Raw genomic sequence first — 24,211 nt, 5'->3', positions numbered from 1 at the left:
GGGATTGGGCCGGGGCGGCCGCCGTCTGCGTGGCGGAAACCGGGGAGGGGCGCTCCCACGCGCGTGCGGGCTGGGAGGCCGCGGGCCGGTGGGGAAGCTGGGCTTGTCTCAGGAGGCGGATCGCCCCCTCGGGTGGGGATGCTTTCTTCGGCGGGGAGTGGGTGTGTGTTGAGCCGTTCTGGGACCCCGGTGTTGGGGGGGGGGGTGGGGAAGGAAGGGATCGAGGAGAGTAGCCCACAGGTCCACACTAAGGGGAGGGGAGTGAGAATTTAAGTCTGCCTCACCCTAAAGGAGCCTAATTAGGCTTGGCTTGGTGGGTAGGGAGGAGAGAGGGCCCGAGTCAGGTGGGGGTGGGGGGGTGGTCGCTGGGAGAAGGGGTTGGAAATAGGCTTAAAGCGGGGCTGAAAGTTGATCGTGGGACCGAGTGTCAGGACTGGGGCGCGTGATGGGAGCTTTGGGGTTAAGTGTCGGTACTTGAGCTCCGGGCTTCCACGTTCGGCGAGGTGGGACACGCAGACACGGCAGCTCAGGCTTAACCCCCTGAGATGCGATTCAAGAATTGTTTAATTATCTTTAACCAGCCCGCTTCCCCTTCTCTCAAAGGGTCTAGAGTCGTGTTCTCTGAAGTGTTTGGAAGGAAAGAAGGACCAAGGTTCTTCTGACAGCTTAGCCCCCGGGAGACATTCAGTGAACTGAAGGCTCAGGGCTCCCACCCTAAGTGGGAGGAAACAAGGTCCTGAAGTGCTTGCCCTCCCCACCTGCAGGCTGCTACCATGAGATTAAATGAGAACACCTTGCTGCTGGGAAAGAAGGTGGTGCTGGTACCCTACACCTCAGAGCACGTGCCTAGGTAAGGGTCCACCTAACATGGGGTGCAAGCCAGTTCTCCAAGGTGCAGCCAGGAGGGCCTCCCTTCCTTAGCCCCAAACTCAGAGGCTATTTCCTCTAAGAAGGAGAAGCATCATCGCTTGGAGCAGTAATGACAGAAAAAAGTGGATGCTGAAGCAGAGGACGACTTCCCTTCAAGTTACTCATCCCCCGCTTTTCCCTTTCATCCTCCCAGCTTCCTTTTTGGACTTTCAGCAAGGAATTATTTAAAGTGAATGTGTAAGAAAAGAAGGAACTGCCCAATTGTAAATTAGTGACGTTCTTCTGGCGTCAGTGAATATGCTCCGTTCTTGAAGACTTAATGTCAGCTTGTCATAAAACTGAGCTGATGGGTTGTTCTGATGTCTACTGTTTTTAAGAGGCCAGAACTGAGTCGCAGGGTCAGACTCTTGTGTGTGTGGGGGGGTGGGGGGTGGGGGGTGGTAATTGGCAATTGACAGATGTCTCGTAGACTGGGATGGTGCGGATGTGGGGGTGTATTCTCTATTTGCAGTTTTTCTTTTTGGGGGTTCCTGTGCTCGGCCTTTGTGGAGATCTTTCCAGCCTTCCTTACTGAGGTCAGCCTGCTATACACTTCCACTCAGGAATTTGAGGAATGTTTGAGTTCAGACTGCTCCCCCGCACTGACCCCTGAGACCGGATGGGAAGCTGGACAGACAGAACTGATCCCTCCTGCTGCTCTCTTGTAGGACCAGCCTGCTTCTGGGTCTTGTGCTGGTGGCTCTCTGTCTTAGGAACTACTGTGACCCTTTCCTTGGGTCTTTTATGAGCCCTGTGTTAGCCTTGTGGGCCTCTCTTTTCTACCAATCTCCTCATCTCATAAAATGTCAGGCCCGTGCTTCTGAATCAGTCCTGCATGCCAGAGGTCATCCCCCTGTCCCTACAGGTACCACGAGTGGATGAAATCAGAGGAGCTGCAGCGTTTGACAGCCTCTGAGCCCCTGACCCTGGAGCAAGAGTATTCGATGCAGCAGAGCTGGCGGGAAGATGCAGACAGTGAGAAGCAGAAGCCCTGTGCTGGCTCCAGAGGCAGTCTCCTGGTTCCCTCTCTCCCTTTCTCATTCCCAGCTGTAGCCCTTCCAGGGCCACAGAAACTTTGTGAAAAGCCCTTCATGAAAAATCCGGAAAGTGCCTGAAACCGTCATACTCTTATGCCCACTGAAGCCAGTCCCCCTGGCTGACGCTTCTGTCTTCTTCCCCACTCACTGCATCAGGCCTGGGAGAGAGAGTAAAGCATTTGGGGCTCTGGCTGTAAATTGAGGCCCTGCCCCTCACATCTCTTGCACAAACCCAGTTGTGGTTACTGCTCCCTGAGAATACAGCTGCTGTTCAGGGGAGACTGTCTTTTCCCGAGTGAGGCAAATTTAGGGCTTTGTAATCCGCTAAAGGGAGCTCTGGGTGCCTTTTTCTCCCGGCGGACAGAGGCGATGTTCTGCAGCTCTCTGGTTTGGGTGGGAAGACTGTCGTTACTCCCCTGCTTTGGGGAGTGCAGGCGATAACCCTGTCGCCTCCCTCCTCAGAGTGCACATTCATTGTGCTGGATGCAGAGAAGTGGCAGGCCCAGCCACGCACCACTGAAGAGAGCTGCATGGCGGGAGATGTGAACCTCTTCCTCACAGATCCAGGGGACCCCTCCTTGGGGGAGATTGAGGTCATGATTGCAGGTTTGTTCCACCTGGCCCTGCCTTCCCTCCCTTCTGGCCCTCGATCTGCTGAACCCTAAGCCAGCTGGGGCTGCAGAGGGTCCTCAGCTCAATGGAAGGTTCCACGTTAGTAAGGCCAGCACCTAGTGGCTCACCCATGGAGGTTTCCTTTATTCCCATGTTATGCTTAGATGCGAATTTAACCTTTGGTTTGGGGGTCTTCCAACTTCATCATGCCCCATCCTTGCTGGGGGTGGGGGGACTGGGGACCCTCCCAAAATAAATGAGCATATCTGGAGCATCTTCCCATGCTGTGGGAGGAGCCCCTCTAGTTTGTGTCCTTCTTGGTCCACAGCCTTTCCCCAAAACTGTCCTGAGGCAGCACACTGAGGTTAAAGGGTCAGCTTTGGGGTCAGGTTGCTGGGGGTCTCTAAGCTGTGAGCGCTTGTGCAGGTCATTTTAATTTCTGTGTCTGTATTATTATCTGCACAATGGTAATAATAGTACTGTGTAGGGCTGCGAAGGATGAGATGAGGTTTTAGCTGTCCAGGACCTGCGGTGGAGCCTGGCACACAGCATCAGTGACTATCATTGTTTTTCTTAGAGCCCAGCTGCAGGGGCAAAGGCTTTGGCACCGAGGCTGTTCTCATGATGATGTCTTATGGTAAGGAAGTCTGAGCAGACAGTGGGAGAAGTGGCCAGGCCCAGGTGAGGGTGAGGGCACATGAGGGCATGTTGGGAGTGGGCCTTCTCCAGGCCTGGGGGGGGGGGGGGGGCAGGTGACAGGTGCCTCCAAGGCAAAATGGGACAGGAAGGACAGGAGGTGTGTGTGGGAGGGGGGCTTCACCCTGTGGCTTGTCCCTCTCTTTTGATCTTCTCTGGGAGGAGTGTCCAAGCTAGGTCTGACCAAGTTTGAGGCTAAAATTGGGCAAGGAAATGAACCAAGTATCCGGATGTTCCGGAAGCTTCACTTTGAGCAGGTAAGGATGTCACTGGTGGGAGGGTGAGGCCTGGGTGGTGAGCCCCAGTGGTGCTAGAGCTCATAGCTGTAACTTAGCTGGGTCTGCTCTCTCTGGTTCACATAGGTGGCTGTGAGTAGCGTTTTTCAAGAGGTGACGCTCAGACTGACAGTGACTCAACATGAGCGGCAGTGGCTTCTGGAGCAGACCAGCCATGTGCAGGAGAAGTGCTATAGAGATGGGCTGTCAGAGTCCCATTGACCACTGACCTTGCGGGCAGCCACCCTGTGTGAATGGGGGTGGTGGGACCACGCAGTCCAAAGGAGGTGAACCTTTGAGGCCTTTGGGGCAGAGTGCTTCTACCTCCATCTAGCCTGGGAGCCTCCTTTTGGGGCCCTTCAGATTCTGGGCTGGACTTGCCTTGGCTTCCCTCAGGCTGGCAGTGTGGATGAACTGCGCCAGGGCTGGCCAGGAGAAACCTGGAGTGGACTCTCGGACCTGGAGTGGACAGCACGAATTCACCGGAGGCAGGGTGGAGGTGGGAACAGAGGTGAATGGGGGCCTGGTGCATGGCCAGGATGCCCCCTTTCCCTTGGAAGGGCAGAGGCGGTGCCCTGGAGTGGAGGCCCTGACCTGGAGTAAAGTGTACTGCACAGCACTTTCCCCTGCTTTCTCCTTGGGCCTCAGTGGTGAGCCACCAGAAGGTCCAGCCTGCAGCGTCTAGTCCAGCGTGGTAGGATCAGGGCAGGAGGAGCTCAGTCTGCTTTTGTTCTGCATTAGTAGGCTAAGTGTGACCCCAAGAAGTTTGGAAGTGAACGAGCTAGGCCCTGAAAAACAGGAGGCTTGGAAAGTGAGCATGTGTCCTTTGTCCTTGCTGCTTCTCTTTGGACCCAGGAGTGAGTTTTGGATGCAGCTGCTTGTGGCTGAAGCACCGCTCTGTTGAAGCCTGGAGCCTCTGCTCAGTTGCAAGGGCTGCAGGAGGAAGCAGAAGCCACTCAGCGGTACCTTCCTGAAGGTACCTGTGATCTCTTACTCTCCACCCCTCACTTCTCTGCCTCCGGGAGCAGCTGCACCTGACAGAGCCACAAGGAGGCGCCAGAGGCACAGGTTCGGGACCGCCAGGCTGCCTGGTGCTTTAACAGGCAGAGAGCTGGGCCAGGTCTCCCAATTCAGAGCGAGGGGGTGGGGGCTGGGGGAACGCCCCTGGATTCCTAACTGTCCAGTCATGATCTGCTGTGGTTATCAAGGCTAGACACGTTTCAAAACAGTCACGGAAGAGACCCTCAAGGGTACCTAGGGTATTCCCAAGGGGAGGAAACCTGCAGGTGAATTGCAGTGATTTGCTCAAGGTGCCGGAGCATTTGATGGCAGAGCCAGAACTACTGCTGAGGGCCTCAGTTCCCAGTCCCCTTGATCCTGGTGAATCCCACTAGAATCTGACTGCATTTGGAAGCCCCCTTTGTACTGTGTCCGGCCCCTCAGTGGTAGGGAAGGGGTAGGAGTTCTGGCCTTCAGCTTAGTCAGAGGCCCCCAGGGCTTCCCTACTCAACAGGTGAGGTAGGGAGGGGTCCCTCCACTGCCCTGTGGGGCAGTCTTCAGGCCTTGCTTACCTGAAGGGACCTCGACATGGGCCAAAGGATAATGGCAAGGTTAGGAGGGGGCGGGCCAGACCCCAGGCCGTTGGTACCGTGAAAAGGTTTGGAATGGTTTCTCTTAACCACTGGTGGGACTCTAAGCCCTAACTAGAGACCAAGATGTCCAGATAGTGACTCATTCTTAACTCCCTTTGATTAGCTGTCTCTTGCAGCATCAACTTCTCTTCCTTCTCTGCAAGCACCAACCCAGGAGCCTCTGGGCCTGGCAGTGTCAGCCCTTGCGGGCCACTTTGGCAGGCTTCTGGGATGTGGCCTCAGGTGCCACGGGTGTAAGAGCCCTGGATCTTTTTGAGGAGGAGCAGGGCATTTTGCCCTTGGAAAGTCCCTTCCACCCCACCTGACACAGAGCATGTCCTGGGACTCAGTGGGCTGGGTTTGTTTTCCCCTAGTCCTGGAGAGCTGCCCTCCAATCCTGTCCACGGCCAGATAAGATAGAAAATCTGGTGCCAGCTCAGCCCACTCCAGGGGATCCTGCACCCCACTGGCTGAGTGGAAAGATCAAAGTCTTCGTATTCCAAATGCAGCTCCATTTGGGATTCACAGTTTCAGCGCTCTTGAATTAAAACTGCATAAAGCCTTCTGACTGTGTAGATCTTACCTCCCACTTCCTACAACTGTTTCTCTGGGGCAGGACTTGTGCAAAGCTCAGGCAGCTGCAGGGCCCAAGGCCCTCTGATTTATAGCTGCCCACATTCTGTTCCCTGGCCTGGAGTCAGAGAGCCCTGGACTGTCTTCCCGTCCAGCTGTACCCTACCCCGTCAGCCAGAGGCTACCCAGGGCTCTAAAGGAAGACACAGAGGCCAAGGCGGTTTGGAAGCCAGTTGAATTTCTGATGGGAGTTTCCTTACAGTGGGGTGGCTGGGCAGGAGGTGGCCAGACCCTCCCCATGTTGCCCGGGGCTCCCGGTGGTGAGGGGGGGGGGGGGCGTGTAGTAGGAGCAAAAACAAAGTTTAAGGCTAAGGTTGCTGCTATATCCTGGATGCAACAACCTGGAAAATCATGTTAATCAAGGAAACAAAAATCCCTCTAAACTCTGTCTGTGGTACTGCACTCAAAAAAAAAAAAAAAAAAAATCAAATGAACAAAAGTAAATGCCCCAGCCGCAGCTCTGAGAACGACGGGCCCCTGTCCATTCCACAGCGTTGCTGTAATCAGCAGTCCTTGATTAACCTTTGACTCATCACTTGGGGTCGTGAAAGAACAGGACCTCTTGCCTGACCCCTTGCTTGGTATGGGTTTCACTGAGGTCCCAGGGGTGTGGTGAGGGCGCCCCTGGTAGGCTGAAGCACGCAGGAGACGCAGGCCAGAGTCTGCTTGCTGACTGGGGCAGGTTGGAAACATTGACCTTCCCCGAGGTAAGGGAAGAGCACGGTTCTCTAGAAAAATCAGATTCACCGATAGAGGAGGGACGCTGGTGCTGATTTGTGTGTAGATTAGGGAGGGGAGTGAGTGGGGAGGAGGGAGAGGGAGCTGGCTCGGGTGGGGCAGGGGGGCTGGCCCAGTCGCACCAGCTTTCCCTGGTGCCCGCAGGAGGACACTCAGAAGTTGCTGAAGAGTTCGTTTTTCTTGCTCCAGTCCATCTGCGGAGCCCGCTTGTTGCTGCGTTTCTGGTGAGCCCTCTCTTTGGCCACGGCCAGGGAGATGTTGAAGTCCAGGATGGGGTCGGAGGAGGAAGAGGTAGACGAGGGTGCTGTGGAGTCCTGTTTCCTGGGGCTGTCTTGGGAATTCAGCTGCAAAGAGGAGGAGGCGGCGGCAGAGGGCCGGGAGTCAGTGCCTGGCGAGGCGTCCCGGTCCTCAGCCTCGGCAAGGTGGCCGGCTCCCTTGGGGCAGTGCCCAGGGAAGCCAGGTCACAAGAACAGAACGTGGCATGGCATGTGACCTCCAAGGTAGGCTGGCGTGCCAGGAACGAGCGTGGCCTGGGAATGGGCTTCCCGTAACTCAGTGCCACCCTCTGCCCGCCCGCCCGGCCAGCCTACCTCCTCACTGGTATCACTGGAGGTGGATCTTGCCAGGGCTGATCTGGGGCTCTCAGATGCTACCTCAGCCAGGACTTCACGGCTGTTCTCCTGAAACAGAGAGGAGGGGTGTGGGTTGGCAAGGGATGGGGTGGGGGAGTCCTGAAGAAGAGAGGAGCCCCCAGGGGAGACCGGTGCCCAGTCAGAGAAGCTCCCCTCAAACCTTTAACACCCACCCCAGAGCCCCACTGCCTGAGCCTGGCGGGGCCCCTCAGGGATTGACAGTTTTACATTCCTCTAAGGATCAGAGGGCAGCCTGGTTCCACCACCCAGGTGGGAGTGACCATTGTGGGATTAGCGGAACTGCTCACACAGAACCCCCTCCCCAGCCCTCCCAAAGGAGCCTTCAGGGTTGACTAGCCTTTGGGGCCAATGACCATGGAGGGTGAGGCACAGGGAGCCTCCGCTTGGCACCGGGAACATGTGTGATACTCCCTGAATTCCTTCTGGCCTACCTGTTTACTTGGACTTGACCCTAGGAATCTTGAAACCTTTACCCCAAAGTAACCAAGAAGGGCTTTGAAGGAATAAGGCTGATGAGAGTTCTAGGCCCACCGATGGGGTGACACAAAGTTCAGGTGGGCCCTGGGGGGGAGCCCTTGGGGAGGGGAGACCTTTCAGTAGACCCCGCAGAGAGCTCCAGCTCTGTGGTCCAACTCTGAGTCAGCCTGTCTCGGAGTGAAGGTCTTGGCCAAGGCTCCGACTTGGTGCTCAGCCTCTGCCTGGGTTCCTCTGCAGCCTCAGCTGGCACCAGGCCCCACCATCTCTTCCCCAGCCTCCACTGCCTTCTCTTCCCTTCCGCCCAGGGAGGAGGGGAGGAGGGGCTTTGTTCTTCCAACCCAGACTGGAAGCAGCAGGGCCCAGGCAGCGTGCGTCCAGACACTGAAGCTCTGTTCTTGGGGGGAAGAAAGGCCTCTTCTGTACGGTGGGGAGTTGGAGGCGGGGTTTGTCACCAGGATGGCGGGCTGCAGAGGGGCCCGGCCAGGCCTCTCTCTCTCCTGACTGCCCTGGCGCTAGGCAGGGGTTGAGGGGTGCACCGGCAGTTCTATAGCTTGGAGCTCAGAAGGGAGCAGCTTGGAAACGGGGGTTTCAACCTGAGCCACACAGCTGTCCCTGTCCCAACCATGCCACCTTCCACCCTTCTGCAGCCCCGCATGAGAGCCAGAGAAGTGTTAGAGGGCCTGCCTTTACCTTCCGGATCTCCCCATTGGTAAAGGGCTCGGGCAGGGGACCTACGGGAAGGAAAAAACAGCAGAGGTGAGTCCAGAAGCTCTGGGGAATGCGGACAGAGTGGTGCCTGGAGAGGAGGGAGAGCTTTGGGGTTTAGGCCATAATTAGACCTTGTTCCCTACGTCAGTGTTTAAGTATCTTGACTGCAACCTTCTAGAAGTCTGTCTGACTTTCTGGTGACCCAGCACACACACAGAGACTCCACACGTGTAACAGAAGTTTCACGAAACAACATCTCCCCTGCTGCTTCATCAATGCTCTCCAGTGTTTTTGATTCAGTTTCGTTCAAAGAAGTATGCTGGTCTCTGCTAAGTTGATCTCATGAACCACTGATGGGTAATGAGCTATTTGGAAAACCAATGTTCTAGATGGGGATGAAATTCCAGGCTGGCTGCCTAAGACCTGGGAAGCAGATCCCTGGGCCTTGGCACTAGGGCCTGATTCAGTGGGTCTGGAATGGGCCTAGGAATCGACATTTTTCAAATGGCTCCTAGGTAGTGATGCTGTCACCAGAATTGGAACTACACCCCAGATTATGGTTAGTACCTGCCTTGGCTGAAAGAGAAACTAATCCCACCTCGTGCTTGCCAATGTGAAGGCAAGGGGATGAGGGGGCTCAGGGCAGTGTCCTGAGTGTGCCCTCCCCCTGCCATGGGAAAACTGGTGGTGGCAGGAGGGGTCAGAAGGAGAGACACCAGCCTGGGGTCCCCGTTCCACCTCTGGGGACTGGTCAGCCTGGGTGGATTTCTTCTGAGCTCTTCGTTTAATGTCATCGTGCATCTTTCGTGCTGGCCTGGACGGCAGGCACACCGGATTCTCATCATTTCCTCCTTGTTGCTACCCACGGCCTTCCCGCGATGGCCAAGCAGGGGACTGCTGGGACCCGGAGACACTCACTCTCCCACTCCCCCCATGCTGGCCCCTTCTCCACTAGGGCCAGGCTGTCTCATGTGGTCAGGAGGCAGCTGCTGGGAGGGGGGCATTCTTCTTGCGGACAGTTACACCCAGCTGGGAGGAGGAGGGCGGCCTGGAGACCGCAGGAGAGACACCTGGGGAGGAGACCTGCCCCCAGGCCTCTCCCAGTGCAGCTTCTCTGGCTCGAGGCTTCGCTCACAGTAGTTCTCAGGGCCCATCCCACCCAGCCAGAGAGATAAGAAGAAGGAATGTCCGAGGGCTGATTTCTTAGGAGTAGGTGGGGGAAGGATGCCAGAGGCGGCAGGGGAAGGTATTGGAGGAGCCTCGCGGAATCCAGATTCCAGCTGTCTTCCCCAAACCGCGTTGCCAAGAGGAAGGCTGGGGCTTCTTGGGGCCTCAGTTTGCTCTCACCGAAGAAAGGAACTACCTGGGCTATCTGGTTTCTATGAACATGGGAAACAAGGATGAGGCAGTGCCTGACCGCCCGTGCCTAGAGTCTGCGGGGGACTTCCACCTGACCCATCCCTGCTTCCAGGACCGCCCCCCCACCCCCACCCCAGGACCCACCTGGCCCCTCCACCTAGGGATAGGGGTCTGTGGCAGGACCTCTGAGTAGATCACCCTCCTACAAATAAAATCCTGACACCCTGAGGGAGGCCCCACCCGCTGCAAAGTCCAAAGAGGTCCCACCTACCCTACACCCCCCTCCCCAACTCCCCCAGGAGCCATTTTCCCAGGGAGAAAGTCCAGACCAGGGAGTGAGGGTTGCTTAACTCCTCACTGCCCTCGGGTGGCAGGGTTGCCCGGTTTGGCTTGGACTTGGGCAGGGGGAGGTGCCAGGCTTGGCAGTGTAATATGGGGGATGGGGAGGGCAGGGGCCCAGGGACCAAGGAGGGACCCACTGCTCTCTAGAGCCAGTGAGCCTGGGTTTCCAAGACAACCTGAGAGAAGGGAGGGGAGGCACTGGGCCCCTGTCACTGGACTCTGATCTGACCAAGCGGAGCTGGAGTTAACCCTTCCCTTGCGGCAGCACTGCCTGGAGAACCTGCGAGGGGTGCGGGGATGGGGGGCTGAGGCTTCCCTCTGGTGCTGCTGCTTTGGCCTGGGAATGAGTGCCTCTGTCCCATCTCGCCGTCCCTCATGCTGGCCTCACCCTGTCATATGCCATCCTCAGAAAGCCACTGCCATCCCCGCTTCCTCTCCTGACACCAGGCTCCTTTCCCAATCTCCACCTTTGGCCCCCCCCGAAGGAGAGGGAGGGAGCTGAGGCAGGAAGCTGCCCACCCCTCCCCTGGGACACAGTAAAATCTAGAGCACTGGCCAACATCCTTGATTTGGGGGCCTCCGGCTGCCCCACCCAGCTCACCGTTCAGATGCTCCTGAGACGGGGTCACTTTGCATTTCTTGAAGAACTCATCGGTTTCCTTGTCTACCACCAGCAGCTTGGTCTCGTCCCCACCAGCCTTGATGGCAGATACCACATCTGCGTGCTGCTTGCCCTCCATACAGACCCCGTTCACCTGTGGGTGGGGACAGGGGTTAGCGGCACAGTTTTGGAGGGGTAGGTGGAGGGAGGTACAAATGGTCCTCTTGGTCCTCGGCCAGGTGGCAGTCTGGGGACACTGAGGCCCCCCCCTGCCCAGTTGCCTGTGGAGTCTTAAAGTAAGCCAAGTGGTCCTCCCACCTGACAGTCAAATGAGGAGGCAGGACACATGAGAAAAGCCAAAGAAAATATGGAGAAAAGACTAAACAAACACAGCTGGGACAGGAAAGATAGGGGAGGCCTGGGTTGGGCCCTAGCGTTTCTATGTACTTGTGTCCGACTTCCCTCTCTGGGCCGTGGTTTGCTCACGTGTAAAATGAGAAGTCTTGGGAGAGCTGATCTTCTAGCTCTAAGGTTCTAAGACTGAGATTCCGGGGCCTGCCCGAGGCACAAGGTTCACATTTCCTTTCCTCCTGAGCACTGCACAAGAGTGTTTGACTGCACCTGCTGGCACGGAGGCCTCCAGCAGTGGGAAACTCTGCAGGTGGCCACATACATCCACTGGGATGGATGGGTGGCTGAATCTTGAGCCTGTCTCTTGGTAAAGAGCCCAGAGGAGGTGGGGGCAGGAAAGAAGTCCGTCCATCATCCACCACCACCACCCACCCATCCATCCATCCATCCTCCCTCCCTCCCTCCCCTCCTGCCTACCCACTTACCACTTTTCTCCTCTCTCTGGCTTCCTCCCTCCTTCCCTCCCTCCCTCCCTCCCTCCCTCCATCCATCCCTCCATCTACCTGGCATCTGTGGGCTACCTGGGCCCCATGGACTAACCAAGGAGCAGACAGGGTGATGGCTCCCCCAGGAATTGCTTATCTGTGGGGATGCAGTCAGGAAGGGCCTGGGAAGAGGGTGAGAATCACTACCTCCACGATGCGGTCCTGAGCCCGGAGCCCCGAGGCCTCGGCAGGTGAGTCTGGGTCCACTGCCCGGATGAACTGGCCTGGCTTGGACTTATCGCTGTGCAAGTTGAAGCCGTAGCCATTGGCACCCTTCTTCATGGTGCAGAGCCGAGGCCGAAGCTCACGCTGTGGGGATAAAGGAGGGTCTATGACCATTCTCCATCACTGGAGGTCCCGCTCTCCCTGCCCTGTGCCTGATAGTCACCCCCCCCCCCCCCCATCAAAGAAACACTGGGGAATAAGGCAAGTTTGCTGAGCTCCCACAGAACAATTCGACAATTTGAGAATGCTGGGCTGGGCCCCAGAAGACCTGTGCAGAGATTTGGCATTGTAGCAAACAGCTCAGGTGCCTGTCCAAGCCAGCCGCCTTTTCTGTTAAATGGGAGGCAGGACCACATTAGCTCAAGTCCCTCCCCTTGTGACATTCTAAGGTAAATAGTGTTATTCTGATTGCTACTTTCTCCCTCCCCTCTAAAAGTTCAGCCTGGCTAGGTGACTGGGGATCCCTGGCCCTTTTGTACCCAGATCTCTGCAGCGGGGGAGGCAGGGCAGGTGTTTACTGAAAGCTGGTCAGCATGTTTATAGTAAAGCCTTTCCCCATCAAGCCAAATGGCCCAGCCAAAAGGAAGGAAGCAGGCAGCCAGATGACCACAGACTGGGGAGAAGCACAGCCAGAGGTCCTGGACAGGACAGGGACCCCCCCATCAGCAGAACCAAGGCTGAGGGCAAAGGCAGCCATAGAACCCCAAAGAACCTGTTGGTCCCCAAGGAGCCTGAACGGGGAAGGGGCCATGAAATCAGGGCTGGGCTGAAGGGAGCCCTGTGTGGCTGCAGCCCAGAGTGGGGACCTACTGAAAGGGCTCAGGCAGGTTTCTCTCAAGCACTCAGACACTCTGCTGAAAATGTTTTTCACCATCCTTGGTCCAACTTAAGCAGCTTAGCCCAGAAGCTGCAGGCCTAGGGACACATTTACATGATGGAGGGAATCTGGGTGTGCAAGGCCCAAGCAACTGAAACCTTGACCAGAAGCCTGAGCCTGAGGCCTGGCTTGGGGGACCCTCTCCCCCGCCTCCCAGGCCTGGCTGGGCAGGGCTGCAGCAGCCCGTCTACTAGCTCTTGGTGATCCCCCCCACAGGCCACCAGGCAATGAGCAATGGCGGGGGTCAAGACCCTGGCTGGCAGGGGCCAGCTTCCCCACTTAGTAGTTATGTGACCTGGGGCAAGTTATTTCCTTCTTAGCGCCTTAGGTTCCTCATTTGTAGGGCATTCTTCTTGTCACCTGCCTCCCAGGGTCCCAGGGTTGCTCTGAGGCCAAGTGAGATAATTAGCATAGGTAGAAACACTTTACAACTCCCAAATCCCTGTGCACTCGGACTCGGACTCGTAGACTTTCTCAGCGTTGGGGACACTAATGAATAATCCCCTGAAGCAGAGAAGAGAGATTCTGGGGGTGAGGGTGGGGGCCAGTTTGCTCTGAAATGCCAGTCCCAAGCTGGAAGTAGAGCTGGCAAGGGAGGGCAGGGAAGGAGAGGAGGGCTTACAGGCCTCCTGCCTGAACTTGCCAGCCCCAGGAGGCAGCTACCATCTGGGGCTCCCCACCCCTCCACTCTCAGGGGGGTGGCTGAAGGGTGACTTTGCCTTCCTTCAACTGCCCAGGCAGGTCTTTCCCTGTGTTTCAGGATGTTGGTGGGGGCTGTGGAGAGGAAGTTAGGAGGGAGAGGTGATGGTTGGACCCTAATCTGGGCCAGAGGCCCTGGGCCCTTCTCCTCCAGCAGGCTCTGCTCAACCCAGAACAACAGCAAAGACAAAGATGTGAGCGTAAAAAGTGTGTGTGTGTGGCCGGGGGCACGGAGGCACCCTCTCCCCAGGGGCCGTGAAGCATCCCCTTCTCCCAAGCTCTCCAGGTCCCCTGGGCTCCTCACTGCAGGGCACAGTCCCAGGAGGCCCCCTGCCACCACCTGCCTCATTCATCTCTCCCCTCCGCCCAACCCCCACAGCCCTCCCAGTCTCCAGGGGATCTTGTTCCGGAGTTAGTGAGGCTCTTCTCCCCTCCAGCTAATCCCTCCACAAAGCTGACAGCCCAGCCCTCCCCCAGGCCGAGGTGAGCAGGAACAGGTCTGACCAGTGCCACCAGGCAGGCTCGGCTCGGCTTTCCACAGCTAGGCTGAGCTCACGATCACCCTGAGAAAGTGGGGAGGAGAATCAAGACGGGGCGGGGAGGGGGGGGAATGGGACGGGGCAGCTCTGACATCCTTGCTCCTCCCCACCTCACTCCAAAGAGCCTTCCCTAGCAACCTGGCTGGGGCTGGTCACCCCCATTTTTAAGACGGAGAAACCGAGACTCCACATGTTAAGCCCACTGCCTGATGTCATAGGGCTTTACGGTGCAAGAGCCAGAGCTCCAATCAGGTCTCTGACTTGGACCCCGAGTTCCTTACACCATTTGTGGGCTGGTCCTGAAGGACCCAAGTCCAGACTGGGAGGAGGCCCAGTTGGAGCCCGGGCCTCTGCAGGAGTCAGTCGTAAACACGGGTTGCCTTCCCGTGGTGCGCCCTCCCACCGTGGCTGCAGTCTCTGCAGGGAGGCAGCTGGTCGCTGATGAAACCACAGCCTTCCTTCCGGGTGCTCAAGGTCTTAAGGCTTCTTGCGGCCAGAGCTCCAGCCTGAGCTGGGGGAGCCTGGTGGCTCCGGGAGTGCTCCTGGCCAGCAGGGCGATTAATCGGCCTGGGTCTCTGTGCTAGAGGCTTCCCTTCCTGATCCCTCTGCGTATCTCCCTGGACGCCCGTGTCTGGTGATCTGTCATTAAAGCCGGAGGGCCTGCTTTGAACCTCACTCCCCTCTGTCAAGTACCAAGCTATTAGGATTAGAGGAAATGGGGCTCGGTTACCCCATTGCTCCCTTTCCCCTGCACTGGGACCTGCTCCACTGCCCTCTGGGGGTAGCTGAGCAGGGAGAAGCGCCAGGTGGTTTTCTGAAGCGCTCAGACACCTTTAAGGGCCCCAACTAGCTCCCTCCTTCCCAAGTCCCCTTCCCACAGGAGGGGTGGAGGCTTCCAATTCCTCCAGAGAGACCAGCCTGATTCTGTCCACCCCTCCCCCAGCTGTCTCCAGGAGGTGTCACTGCCAGCTGCTGAGTCAGCCCATCAAAGGAGCCCATCCCAACCAGGGTGGAGGCTGGTGCTGGCATGAGGAGTCCCCCGGGGGCAGCCTCCCTGGGAATCTGGCGGGGAGGGCTGGCCCAGCACCCCCAGACCTGAAGTAGGACCTGGGTTCTGCTTCTGGGGAAAAGGGTAGATGGAAAGTCCAGGCCATCCTGGTCCTGGTGCGTGGCGGGCAACTTCCCGTGGGGAACATGGCCTCAAGAGGGTTCAGAGTACCAGGTGGGGCTCCCAGTAACGATGACAGCTCAGAAGCAGAAATCAGAATCTGCTCAGCGAGGAGCCTGGCGGAGACCAGGAAGCAAGAGGAAGGAACAAGAGGCAACGGTGGCCAAAGAGCAGTGCAAATGGGCTGGGGCGGGGGGGGGGGGGGGGGGGGCTGGGGGGCTGGATGGGTCTGAATCTCACTTCCAAGCAACACCAGACAAGCTTGCCAGAAAAGACCCCGTCAGGAGAAGTGCCTCCAGACTCTACTCCTGGAGTCTTCTCCCACCCTCAGGTTGTGAGGCTGTCCCAAATCCTGTCACAGGCCCCTGTGGCCATCCTCTCCATTCTCTCTTCTCTCCCAGGGAGCCCAGCCCAGCCCCGAGTGGCCGCCCAGTCACCTCCACCCACGCAGCCCAGGGAGCGGAATGCGGGCACGTTATTCAATAGGTGCCACCAGCAGCCACCTGGAAAGCTGAGGAAAGTCGATACCCTAATCCCAGTGCCCGTCTCTGGGGAGCAGGCCCAGGGCCGCTCCCTGTTGCTCCTAAGGGGAGGGCTGCTGGGGGCCGACGCCCCAATGAGCCCAGCCCCTCCCTGATCGGTGTCATGGTGATGGCCCTACAGAAAACAGCCAGGTTGCTTCCAGAAGGGAGCCAGCTGTGGGTCCCAGAAGGAATGGGTTGAAAGAGCAGGAAGACCACCGGGGTGGCTAAGGGAACAACAGAGGTGACCCTCACCTCCCAAACCTGCCCTTCCCCCAACCCAACCCAGCCAAGGGCTCTTGTTTTTGCAGATAAGATTGATGCTTGCTGCCCCACACAGGGAGATCAGCCCCAACAATGGGGTGGGTGAGGGGAGGGGGGAAGGTGGGGAAGGAGTCCTGGCTGTTCTGGTGGGGGTGGGATACAGGGTATGCTGGGCATTAAGGCACCGTGACTGCTCTGGGAGGCAGCTCAGTTGTTCCATGGGACTCTGGACACACAAGCTTGGGCCTGGTACCAGCTCTTCAAGGAAGCCATGATGGATGGCGAGAGCTGGCCTGGCCTGAGGGTGACACATGACTGGGCAGCAAGGGGGCACTGTCCTTAGGGCAGGTTGGGAAGTGACCAGGAGCTCAGACCAGAGCCCTAGGTTTAAAGGTATCCTCTCCTCACCCAGGGTACAGAGGGCTTGGCTGCCACTGCCTGCTGCCCCACGGTCCTGATATGGCTTCAGTTCACCCTAGAGGACCTTTCCCACCCAGGTCTGTACGGACTGAGGGATGTCGGACACCTCCATTGGCAAAAAAGGAGCTACTCTAGCCCCTGGTCCTGTCCTTCCTGTTTCCCAGTGGGAAGGCCCCTCTTGGGAGCCCAACTGGGGTGGGATCCTGGAGAGAAACATATGCTCAAGCGGGGGCTGCTTCGCCAACGCAACACGCAGGGGCCCTGAGCCAGCTTCTCCCTCTGGTTCTTTTCTCCTGGTGCTGGCCAGAGACCCACCCAAAGGAGTTTGGCTCAGGTCTCCCCAGGGCTGGGCAAGCCTGGGACGGAGCAGCCTGGTACGTGGGCTGCTTGCTGCCTGGCTGGACACCATCCAGGCTGGCCGCCCCATGCCTGCCTGCCCCGCGGGCACTGCATTCTCGTCCCTTCTCATCCCTCACCCTCCTCCCAGAAGCCACTGGATTTAACTCCTGCAGGCTGTCCCAAGACCGACGAAGACCCTCAGGGAGCCTGTATACTTGGGGCCCTATTGAAATAAATAGCAGCTACCGTTTCATGAGCACTTACTATGTGCCAAGGACTGCACTAGGATTTTACGTGTACTTTCTCATTCAAACCCAACTATAGTCCTGCGAGGAAGGTATCATTGCCCTCGTTTCCCAGAGAAGGAAACTCAGGTCCAAAGAAATCACGTAAATGGCTCGAGTACCCAGCTGAGGGGAGAAGGCAGGCTCAGAACCCAGATGTGGGGCAGCACTGCCCGACAGAAACAGGATGTCAGGCTGGCAGGTAATTTAAAATTACACTAAAGTAAAAACAAACAAGAGAAATTAACTTTAAGTATCTTATTTAACACGATATGCCCCAAACTGTTATCATTTCAACACGTAATCCACTTAAAAATATTTAACAGCATTACTGTTACTTCCTCTCGTTTGTACTACGTCTTCCAAATCTGGTGTGCATTTCACACTGCTAGCACATCTCAAGTGCCAAGAGCCACATGCGGCAGGTGGCGGCCACAATGGCCCGCTGATATTTCTAAAGGCCTCACTCTCAACCATTACGCTGTCAGCCCCAAACGCTTTTCTAAATCAGCCCCCAAGTTTGAATCGGGCACCATGACCTTATAAAGCACCCTTATACCGGACGACAACAATGAGCCAGTGGCACTTGAATCCCATTTTTAGGAAACCCGTGCCACCTGCCCTTTCCTAGGGCACAGGAAACTAAACATTGCCCAGAGGGCTATGTGGTGAGTTGTTCTGTTCCAGGGGAGAAGGAAGGCCAAGGCCAACAGTCAAGGATGGCCTTCAGAAGGGGCCCTTTGTGCTACAGGGAAGCCCCAAAGCCAGCAAAGGTGGATTCTTAGGACCCAGGGGGTTGGGAGTGGGGTAGAGACTTGGTGGCCAGACTCCTAGCCCCAGCCCATTGCAGAAGAAGGGTGAGGCCACTTCTGGGCGGAGGCCTTCCATCAGGGCTGACACATTTTCCTAATGGTGCTGAAGGCCATCCCTTAGGGACAGAAGCTACCTGGACCCTTCCTTGCAAGGAGCTGATGCAAGCAAGCCTGAATTCATGCCATGGCGATGGCTCTTATGTGACGGGCAGAGACACCCAGCAGGACACTCAGGCCCTCAAGGTCAACCCAACTGTATGGCCAAATGGATGTGTAGGCAATGGAGCCAGAGAGAGGTGGGTTCCAAGATACACCCCAGCTATGTGGTAAAGGCTCATTAGCTGAGAGCCCTGGGGCCAGCCAGCTGAACTGGCCAAGCTTCAGTTTCCACATGTAGACCGTTGGGGGCTAATACCGGCCTCGCGGGGCGGTCGTGTAGATTAAAGGACGTGAGGCATGTTTAATGCACAGCACGTTATTGAACACTTACTATCAACTCACAAAATGCAGAAAATAATACCCAATTTGCAGGGTTGTCAGGGGAATCCATGAAATTAGCATCGATATCTTTATGGCACGAGGCTGGACACTAGAAATTTTGAGTCTCCTTCCCCGGCAGGGCTACTCAGAGCAGCAAGATGAACACCTAATATCTAATATCGGGATGGAGAACCCTGGCTTCTCTCTGTAAAAGGCTTGCAGCACCAATGAAACCCTGGCTACGCCCCTTCCTCCCCTAACTCCTAAGTGCTCCCCCACTTCCCCAGGGCCCCATGGGGTGGGAAGTGTGGAGAGGAAGAGAAGGGCCCCTATCTAGACATACAGAGAAGAGCGCCCCATTCTCTCTCTCCAATTTAACTTTACAGGAACCTGGTAAGAACCAGGAGAGAAAGAGACCCCAAATATGTGGCTTAAGAGCAGGAACCAACACACAAACTATCACACATACCCATCTATTTAAAATCCAGACACCCTGCAGTTCAAACCCTGTTCTGCCCTCCCAAACTCTAACTTGGTCGGTGTGAAATGGCCTGCCTGTCCTGGGAAAGAAGCTGGTAGGCTTCCAGGTAATTGTGCCCACGCACCCACCTTGCTGCCTGGGGGGTGCCTGCACTCTTTTCTTTCTCTTCTCTTTTCTTTTCTGTTTTCTTTTCTTTTCTTTTCTTTCTTTCCCTCTCTCTTTCTCTTTCTTTTTTTTTTAAAAAAAATTTTTTTTTTCAACGTTTATTTATTTTTGGGACAGAGAGAGACAGAGCATGAACGGGGGAGGGGCAGAGAGAGAGGGAGACACAGAGTCGGAAACAGGCTCCAGGCTCTGAGCCGTCAGCCCAGAGCCTGACGCGGGGCTCGAACTCACGGACCGCGAGATCGTGACCTGGCTGAAGTCGGACGCTTAACCGACTGCGCCACCCAGGCGCCCCGTCTCTTTCTTTTTTTAATTTAAGTTTTATTTATTTTTTAAGTAGGCTCCATGCCCAACATGGGGATCAAACTCACGATCCCGGGACCAAGAGTCGCATGCTCCAACTGCCCTGGCCTGCACCGTTTCTGCCTCTGGGATCAGGGTCAGGTCTGGCACGAAACCACCCCAAGCTGGGCACTGACACACTGAGACACACACATACATCCCTCTTATGCCATCAAGTCTCCCCCAAACCCTGCAAGGTGGGGTATTGGTGTTCCCATTTCACAGAAGTAGAAGCTGAAGGTTGCAGGCCACAGTAGAAAATTGGGGTACCAGAGCCAGCTAACACAGAAGCCCAGAATTTTAGCCTTCTAAGTCTTAAAATGGAAGCTTCCAGCAGGCAAGAGAAAAGAGTGGGTAGGTACTGCCTGGAATTCTGATCTCTGGGTGTGCCCGAGGCGCAAATGGGCCCAGGTATGCTGGACTGACATGAATTAGGATAAAGGTCCCTGGTGGTTATCATGCATTCATTCGTTCAAAAATTATGTGAGCCCCTCCCTCCTCTGTGCCAGGTACAGCGCTGGGGATATAAACACAAAGAAGACACAGTTGTTGCCCTCTTCACCACTGCAGCGGAGGTCAAGATCACGAACAGATGATTCAAATATTGCGTGTTCAGAGCAATAAAAGATGCGGGACAGGGAGGAGGAGGTGAGCAAAGAAAAGGCTCATTCTGGGGGTGCCCCGGGGGCTCAGTCGGTTAAGCCTCCCACTCTGGATTTCGGCTCAGATCATGATCTCACGGTTCATGGGTTCGAGTCCCACATCAGGCTCTGCAATGCGGAACCTGCTTGGGATTCTTTCTCTTCCCCTCTCTCTACCCTTCCTGGGTTCAATCTCATGCTCTTAAAATAAATAAACTTTGGGGGGGTGGGGAAAGCTCATTCTGTCTGCAGGGTCAAGGAAAGGCTCCACAAGGCTGTGAGTGGTTTTCGGAGAGTGTGCCTTGTGGAGAAGGGGACTGATAAGTCCCCAGGCTGAAGGGTAGCATCGGGATGTACTGGGTTGCTGTACTGGGATGGGCTGTGGAACCCCTTTTGATTATTTGAGAACAGTGGCCTCTCACTGAGCACTCACTGAGCACCAGGCTGGGACACAGATGCACTTGCCCAGGCAGAGGCCGATCCAGGGCTGGCTGCCCCATGGGTGGGCATGCAACAATCACTGTGAAATACTTCTCAACTCAAATACCAACAGCGACGTTCGCTGAGCACTTACTTAGTGCCAGGCACAGAACGACTGCCTTTCAGACCGCCCCATGTGATCCCAACCCCAGGTGCAAGCTGTTAGGCTCCCACCTTACACAAGAGGAAACAGAGGCCTAGAAAGGTTAAGATACGTGGCTCGGGGAGGCCCAGCTAGTACAGCTGAGCTGGCTCAGGCCGGGCCAGGCACCACTGTGACTGTGGGAGCTGTGGGCAGGGGCGTTGCTGCGCCTCTCTCCGAGGGGGTAGGGAGAGTCACCGACAAAGCAGGTGGGCAGAGCTCCAAGTCCCCTCCACCTGCTCCTCCAACAGCACTACAGGCACCCCCACGCCCTCTGCCCTGTATGATTCTTGACCCAGTCTGGTCTTTCCAGTGAGATGTCACCTGCCACCCACTCTTCGTGCAGCACTGTCCCACATAACACCTTTTTCACTTGTGAGAGCCAATGAAGATACCCTAATAGCCCCCACTTTGCAAACATATTCAGGCTAAAACTAACTTAGTAAAACTCAAATTCTTTATAGGAGATGCCTTTTAGGGAAAAAAATAACTCTTATTATGTTTATTAACTTTTTTTTTTCTTTTTGGCAATGACAAGGGTGGGTCACCTGCATGGCCACCATACCAGAGTTCATGGGAATTTCCTACCAGAGGCACTGGCTATGCAGGAAGATGAAAGGGTCCTCGCACAAATGCCTGGGCAGAAAGAAAGGTGCTCAATTCAGCATCCACTTGGGGCTTGAGTGCTTCCCATTATTTGTAAAATTCTAGAGAAGGCGGGTGTCACTGTGTTACAACGCACCCCACTTTACAGATGGGAGAACCAAGGCTCAGATAAGTTATGTGACTTGACTGTTGACCTAAAACCCCAAGAGGCCTGGTGATGGTGTCCCCAGGACTGGCTGGAGGGGATTCTACTCCCTTCTGGCCTAACAAAGCAGGAACAAACGCAGTTGTCACATGACCATCGGGGGGATCGGATTCTGTGGTCACCTAGAAAGCAGGAAGTGAAGCTCCCCTGCTTTTTCAGCAGGCATGGTGGGAGCGAATGTGCTAGGTCAAGCCTCCATGTTCCTGGCATCATCCACCTCCCCACCCAGGCCCTCCTGCACCCAGCAGCAAAAAAAAAAAAAAAAAAAGAAAGAAAAACTGAAAGGGCAATGGGAGGAGCTGAACATAACAGTATCTTGGTGGGGGATGGGGGCGGGGAGGTGGTTACTTGTGCCAAAGTCCAGAAAAAAGGGGGGGGGGGGGGAGAACGGCAAATCGATGCACTCAGCACAAAGTTCAAACTGGATTTCTGCCTGGGACCAGAAGTCAGGGGTTCCAACTCCGCGGTGTCAAGCCCCTGCCAGGGATGCTCCCACCCCTCCCCCACCCTTGCCAACGCCAGCTTGGCAGTGGCAGGAAGTGGGAGCCTGGCGGCCTTGGTATTCCCAGCACCCAGCTCTGGCTGGACGGGGCTCCTGGTGACCTCACTTCCACGAAACCAGCTGGTCCTCTCCGGCTCCACCTTCTACCTTAAGGCTGAACAGTGCCCTTTCTCTGTCCAGGGAAGCTTCTGCTGGCACCATGGATACTCCTGCCACAGGCTGCCACCAGGTGGAGAGCTGGTGCAAGCCAAATGGGCCCTGAGAGGCCTAGCTCCCCACAATCTGCACCCCAAGGCGTCCCCCTTCACTCCCTGGGGACAGGAGGCTCTCATCACCACTCCTGTTTTGCTACTGACCCTCCTGCAGCTGGTCCACACTGGGATCGTTTGGGGGAACACCAAACTTGGGCAAAAAGTAACCAGCCTGCTTCGTGTCCCAGGACTGGAGTGAGACAAGATGATGACAGGGCAAGACCACCTGCCCCTGGTGAGTGCTGCTGGCCTCGGGACACCGGACCACTCTCCCCACCCTCCCCCCAGCCTGTTCCCTTCTTCCAAAGTCCTCCCCTCCCATTCCCAGATACAAGCTGGCGCTTACTCCTCACATTCCTGAGACTCATAAATCCTCCTGGGTGGCAGAGCCGCCACCACCTCCGAGACGCCTCTGCACCTCCTCCCCGCACCCCACCCCCACACTTCGCCCTGAGATGGCGGGGCTTCGTCTCCTCTTAAAAGTCACACTGTACTTCAGGAGGATGAAGTCCAGCCAGGCTGAGGTTAATGATACACACACCAGCCGGCGGGGCGGAGGGGGGGGGGTAGTCAGGGGGGGGAGGTGCGGGGAGAAGCCTGTGGGCGACCCCTCCCCTCCTTGTGCTGGGGCTCGGCACAGTAAAGGGGCGGTTATTCCTCTTGCTTTTTGAAATCGGGGAGGCGGTCGCTTCACCCCGGCTTCAGCTACCACCCACAGGGGCCGTGGAGGAAGCTGGCACCTCTGGTGCGGCTGGGAGTCGGGTGGCCGACGTGGGGCGGGATTGGGGGGTTCCGAAGAACGGGAACAGATACCGCCAACAGAACCGAGGAAGGGGGACTGGGCTCCCCTGAGCCACCCTCCTTCACCCCCACTCCCAAAGGCCAAGGGACAAGAAGTGCAGGTGGCAAGGCGCTCAGGATCCCAGCCCAGTCTGGGGAGGGAGGGGCGTGGGGGTGGCGGGACGCAGCCCCAATTCAGCAACTGCCAGTTTGACCTGTCGGCGGGAGGGCGGAAGCAGCCTCCCGTTCGAGGATCTAGTTTCAGAAAGACAAGGCAGGCGCGGGGATGGGCGTCCGAGGGGCGCCTGGGTCTCTCCCGATCCCCACTCCCACCCCTTTCCAGTCGCGGCTGGGTCCCGGCCCACACTTACCCGCTCCGGACAGCTCTTCTCCACCTCGCGCGGTTCTGGCGCGGCGGCCTGCGGCTCATTTTCGCTACCAGCCCCCTGCGCCTCGGTGGCGGCCGGCGGCTCGGCCTGCCCGGGCCCGTCTTGGGCTCGCAGCAGCTCCTCCCGGACCTGGACACCCAGCTTCTGCAGTCGCTCGTCCGTCTCGGGGTCGACCACCAGCAGGCGCACTGCGTTGAGCGCGGCGCGGATGCGGCTCACCACCTGCTGGTGGGTCTCTTTCTCTACGTTCTCGCCGTTCACTTCCACCAGCCGGTCTCCGGCCAGCAGCCCCGACTTCTCGGCTGGCGAACCGGGCTCCACCAGCCGGATGAACTGGCCCACCTTGCCCTTCTCCCCGTGCAGGTGGAAGCCGTAGCCGTTCGGACCCTTCTCCAGGCAGCAGAGCCGGGGTAGGGGCGCCCCGGCCGCCGCGTCCGCGCTCATCTCGCCCGGCTCAGTGGTGCGACGTGGGGTCCTGTTGGGGGCTGGGGGCGGGACGGTCCAGCCCTTCTCTCCTCCCTGTGGACCGGCAGGCAGGAGGGAGCGCAGGAGGGAATCCCCGCGCCTTCAGACTGGCTGAACAAGCAGGTGTGCGGCGAGCTGTGGCCCCGAACTGCTAGAAGTTGGAGCAGGAACGCGTGGACCAATCCCCTCCCCGCGCGGCGTCTGAGCGATGCCGAATCTGCTCCAGCCCCTTATTCCGGGGGCGGGGTCGCGCCGAGGGTGTGGACACCAAGGCCCAATCAGAAGCCACGGACAGGGGCGCTCGGGCCGGGTGAACAACTCTGACCAATGGGAACGCTCAGGGGCGGGGCCCAGTGCTCTGCGCGGCGCCCCGCGGCGCAAGAAGAAAGAAGGCTCAGGAAGTGGAAGTGTTTGTTACCAAGTGGCCGGAGTTGAGGCGGGGGGCGGGGCGAGTTCCTGGTACTGGGCGGAGGGACCCTTAGGCTCAGTTCTGGTTTTCCTACATTTGGCGGGGATTGTGGAGAGCCAACCTTTGGGTAAAGGAGTCTAACGTTTTAACAGCCTTTA

At 57.1% G+C, this 24,211-nt stretch overlaps 2 protein-coding genes across 7 annotated transcripts; one reads left to right on the top strand and one right to left on the bottom strand.

Moving 5' to 3' along the window:
* The first annotated feature begins 24 nt into the window (after positions 1–24).
* NAT9 (N-acetyltransferase 9 (putative)) lies at positions 25–4,148 on the top strand. 6 transcript variants are annotated; one of them, XM_047832829.1, is made up of 7 exons: positions 25–132; positions 765–850; positions 1,775–1,884; positions 2,409–2,552; positions 3,136–3,195; positions 3,417–3,511; positions 3,617–4,148. In XM_047832829.1, the coding sequence occupies exons 2-7, from the start codon at positions 774–776 to the stop codon at positions 3,749–3,751; spliced, it is 621 nt and encodes a 206-aa protein (XP_047688785.1). In that variant the 5' UTR covers positions 25–132; positions 765–773; the 3' UTR covers positions 3,752–4,148. The 6 variants fall into 6 exon arrangements, with proteins under 6 accessions (XP_047688785.1, XP_047688784.1, XP_047688787.1 ...); XM_047832828.1 differs by having other exon boundaries at positions 37–161; XM_047832831.1 differs by having other exon boundaries at positions 48–161; positions 604–850; positions 3,420–3,511.
* Positions 4,149–5,950: 1,802 nt separating this feature from the next.
* NHERF1 (NHERF family PDZ scaffold protein 1) lies at positions 5,951–23,859 on the bottom strand. Its single transcript, XM_047832636.1, has 6 exons — positions 23,162–23,859; positions 11,715–11,876; positions 10,672–10,825; positions 8,352–8,392; positions 7,122–7,211; positions 5,951–6,875 (listed from the first exon to the last, which is right to left on the bottom strand). The coding sequence occupies exons 1-6, from the start codon at positions 23,621–23,623 to the stop codon at positions 6,684–6,686; spliced, it is 1,101 nt and encodes a 366-aa protein (XP_047688592.1). The 5' UTR covers positions 23,624–23,859; the 3' UTR covers positions 5,951–6,683.
* Positions 23,860–24,211: the final 352 nt, after the last annotated feature.

The sequence above is a fragment of the Prionailurus viverrinus genome, chromosome E1 (genome assembly GCF_022837055.1).
Source record: "Prionailurus viverrinus isolate Anna chromosome E1, UM_Priviv_1.0, whole genome shotgun sequence".
Lineage (NCBI taxonomy): Eukaryota > Metazoa > Chordata > Mammalia > Carnivora > Felidae > Prionailurus > Prionailurus viverrinus.
This window is presented reverse-complemented; position numbering and strand designations above follow the sequence as displayed.

What these genes read in the sequence shown, in the direction of transcription:
- NAT9 (XM_047832829.1), top strand. Translation starts at nt 774, where the DNA reads ATGAGATTAAATGAGAACACCTTGCTGCTGGGAAAGAAGGTGGTGCTG. An exon ending in CTGGCGGGAAGATGCAGACA is followed by an intron (nt 1,885 to 2,408) that starts GTGAGAAGCAGA and finishes CTCCCTCCTCAG; the next exon opens with AGTGCACATTCATTGTGCTG. An exon ending in TCTCATGATGATGTCTTATG is followed by an intron (nt 3,196 to 3,416) that starts GTAAGGAAGTCT and finishes CTTCTCTGGGAG; the next exon opens with GAGTGTCCAAGCTAGGTCTG.
- NHERF1 (XM_047832636.1), bottom strand. Translation starts at nt 23,623, where the DNA reads ATGAGCGCGGACGCGGCGGCCGGGGCGCCCCTACCCCGGCTCTGCTGC. An exon ending in GTCTCAGGAGCATCTGAACG is followed by an intron (nt 8,393 to 10,671) that starts GTGAGCTGGGTG and finishes TCCTTCCCGTAG; the next exon opens with GTCCCCTGCCCGAGCCCTTT. An exon ending in CCAATGGGGAGATCCGGAAG is followed by an intron (nt 7,212 to 8,351) that starts GTAAAGGCAGGC and finishes TCTCTGTTTCAG; the next exon opens with GAGAACAGCCGTGAAGTCCT.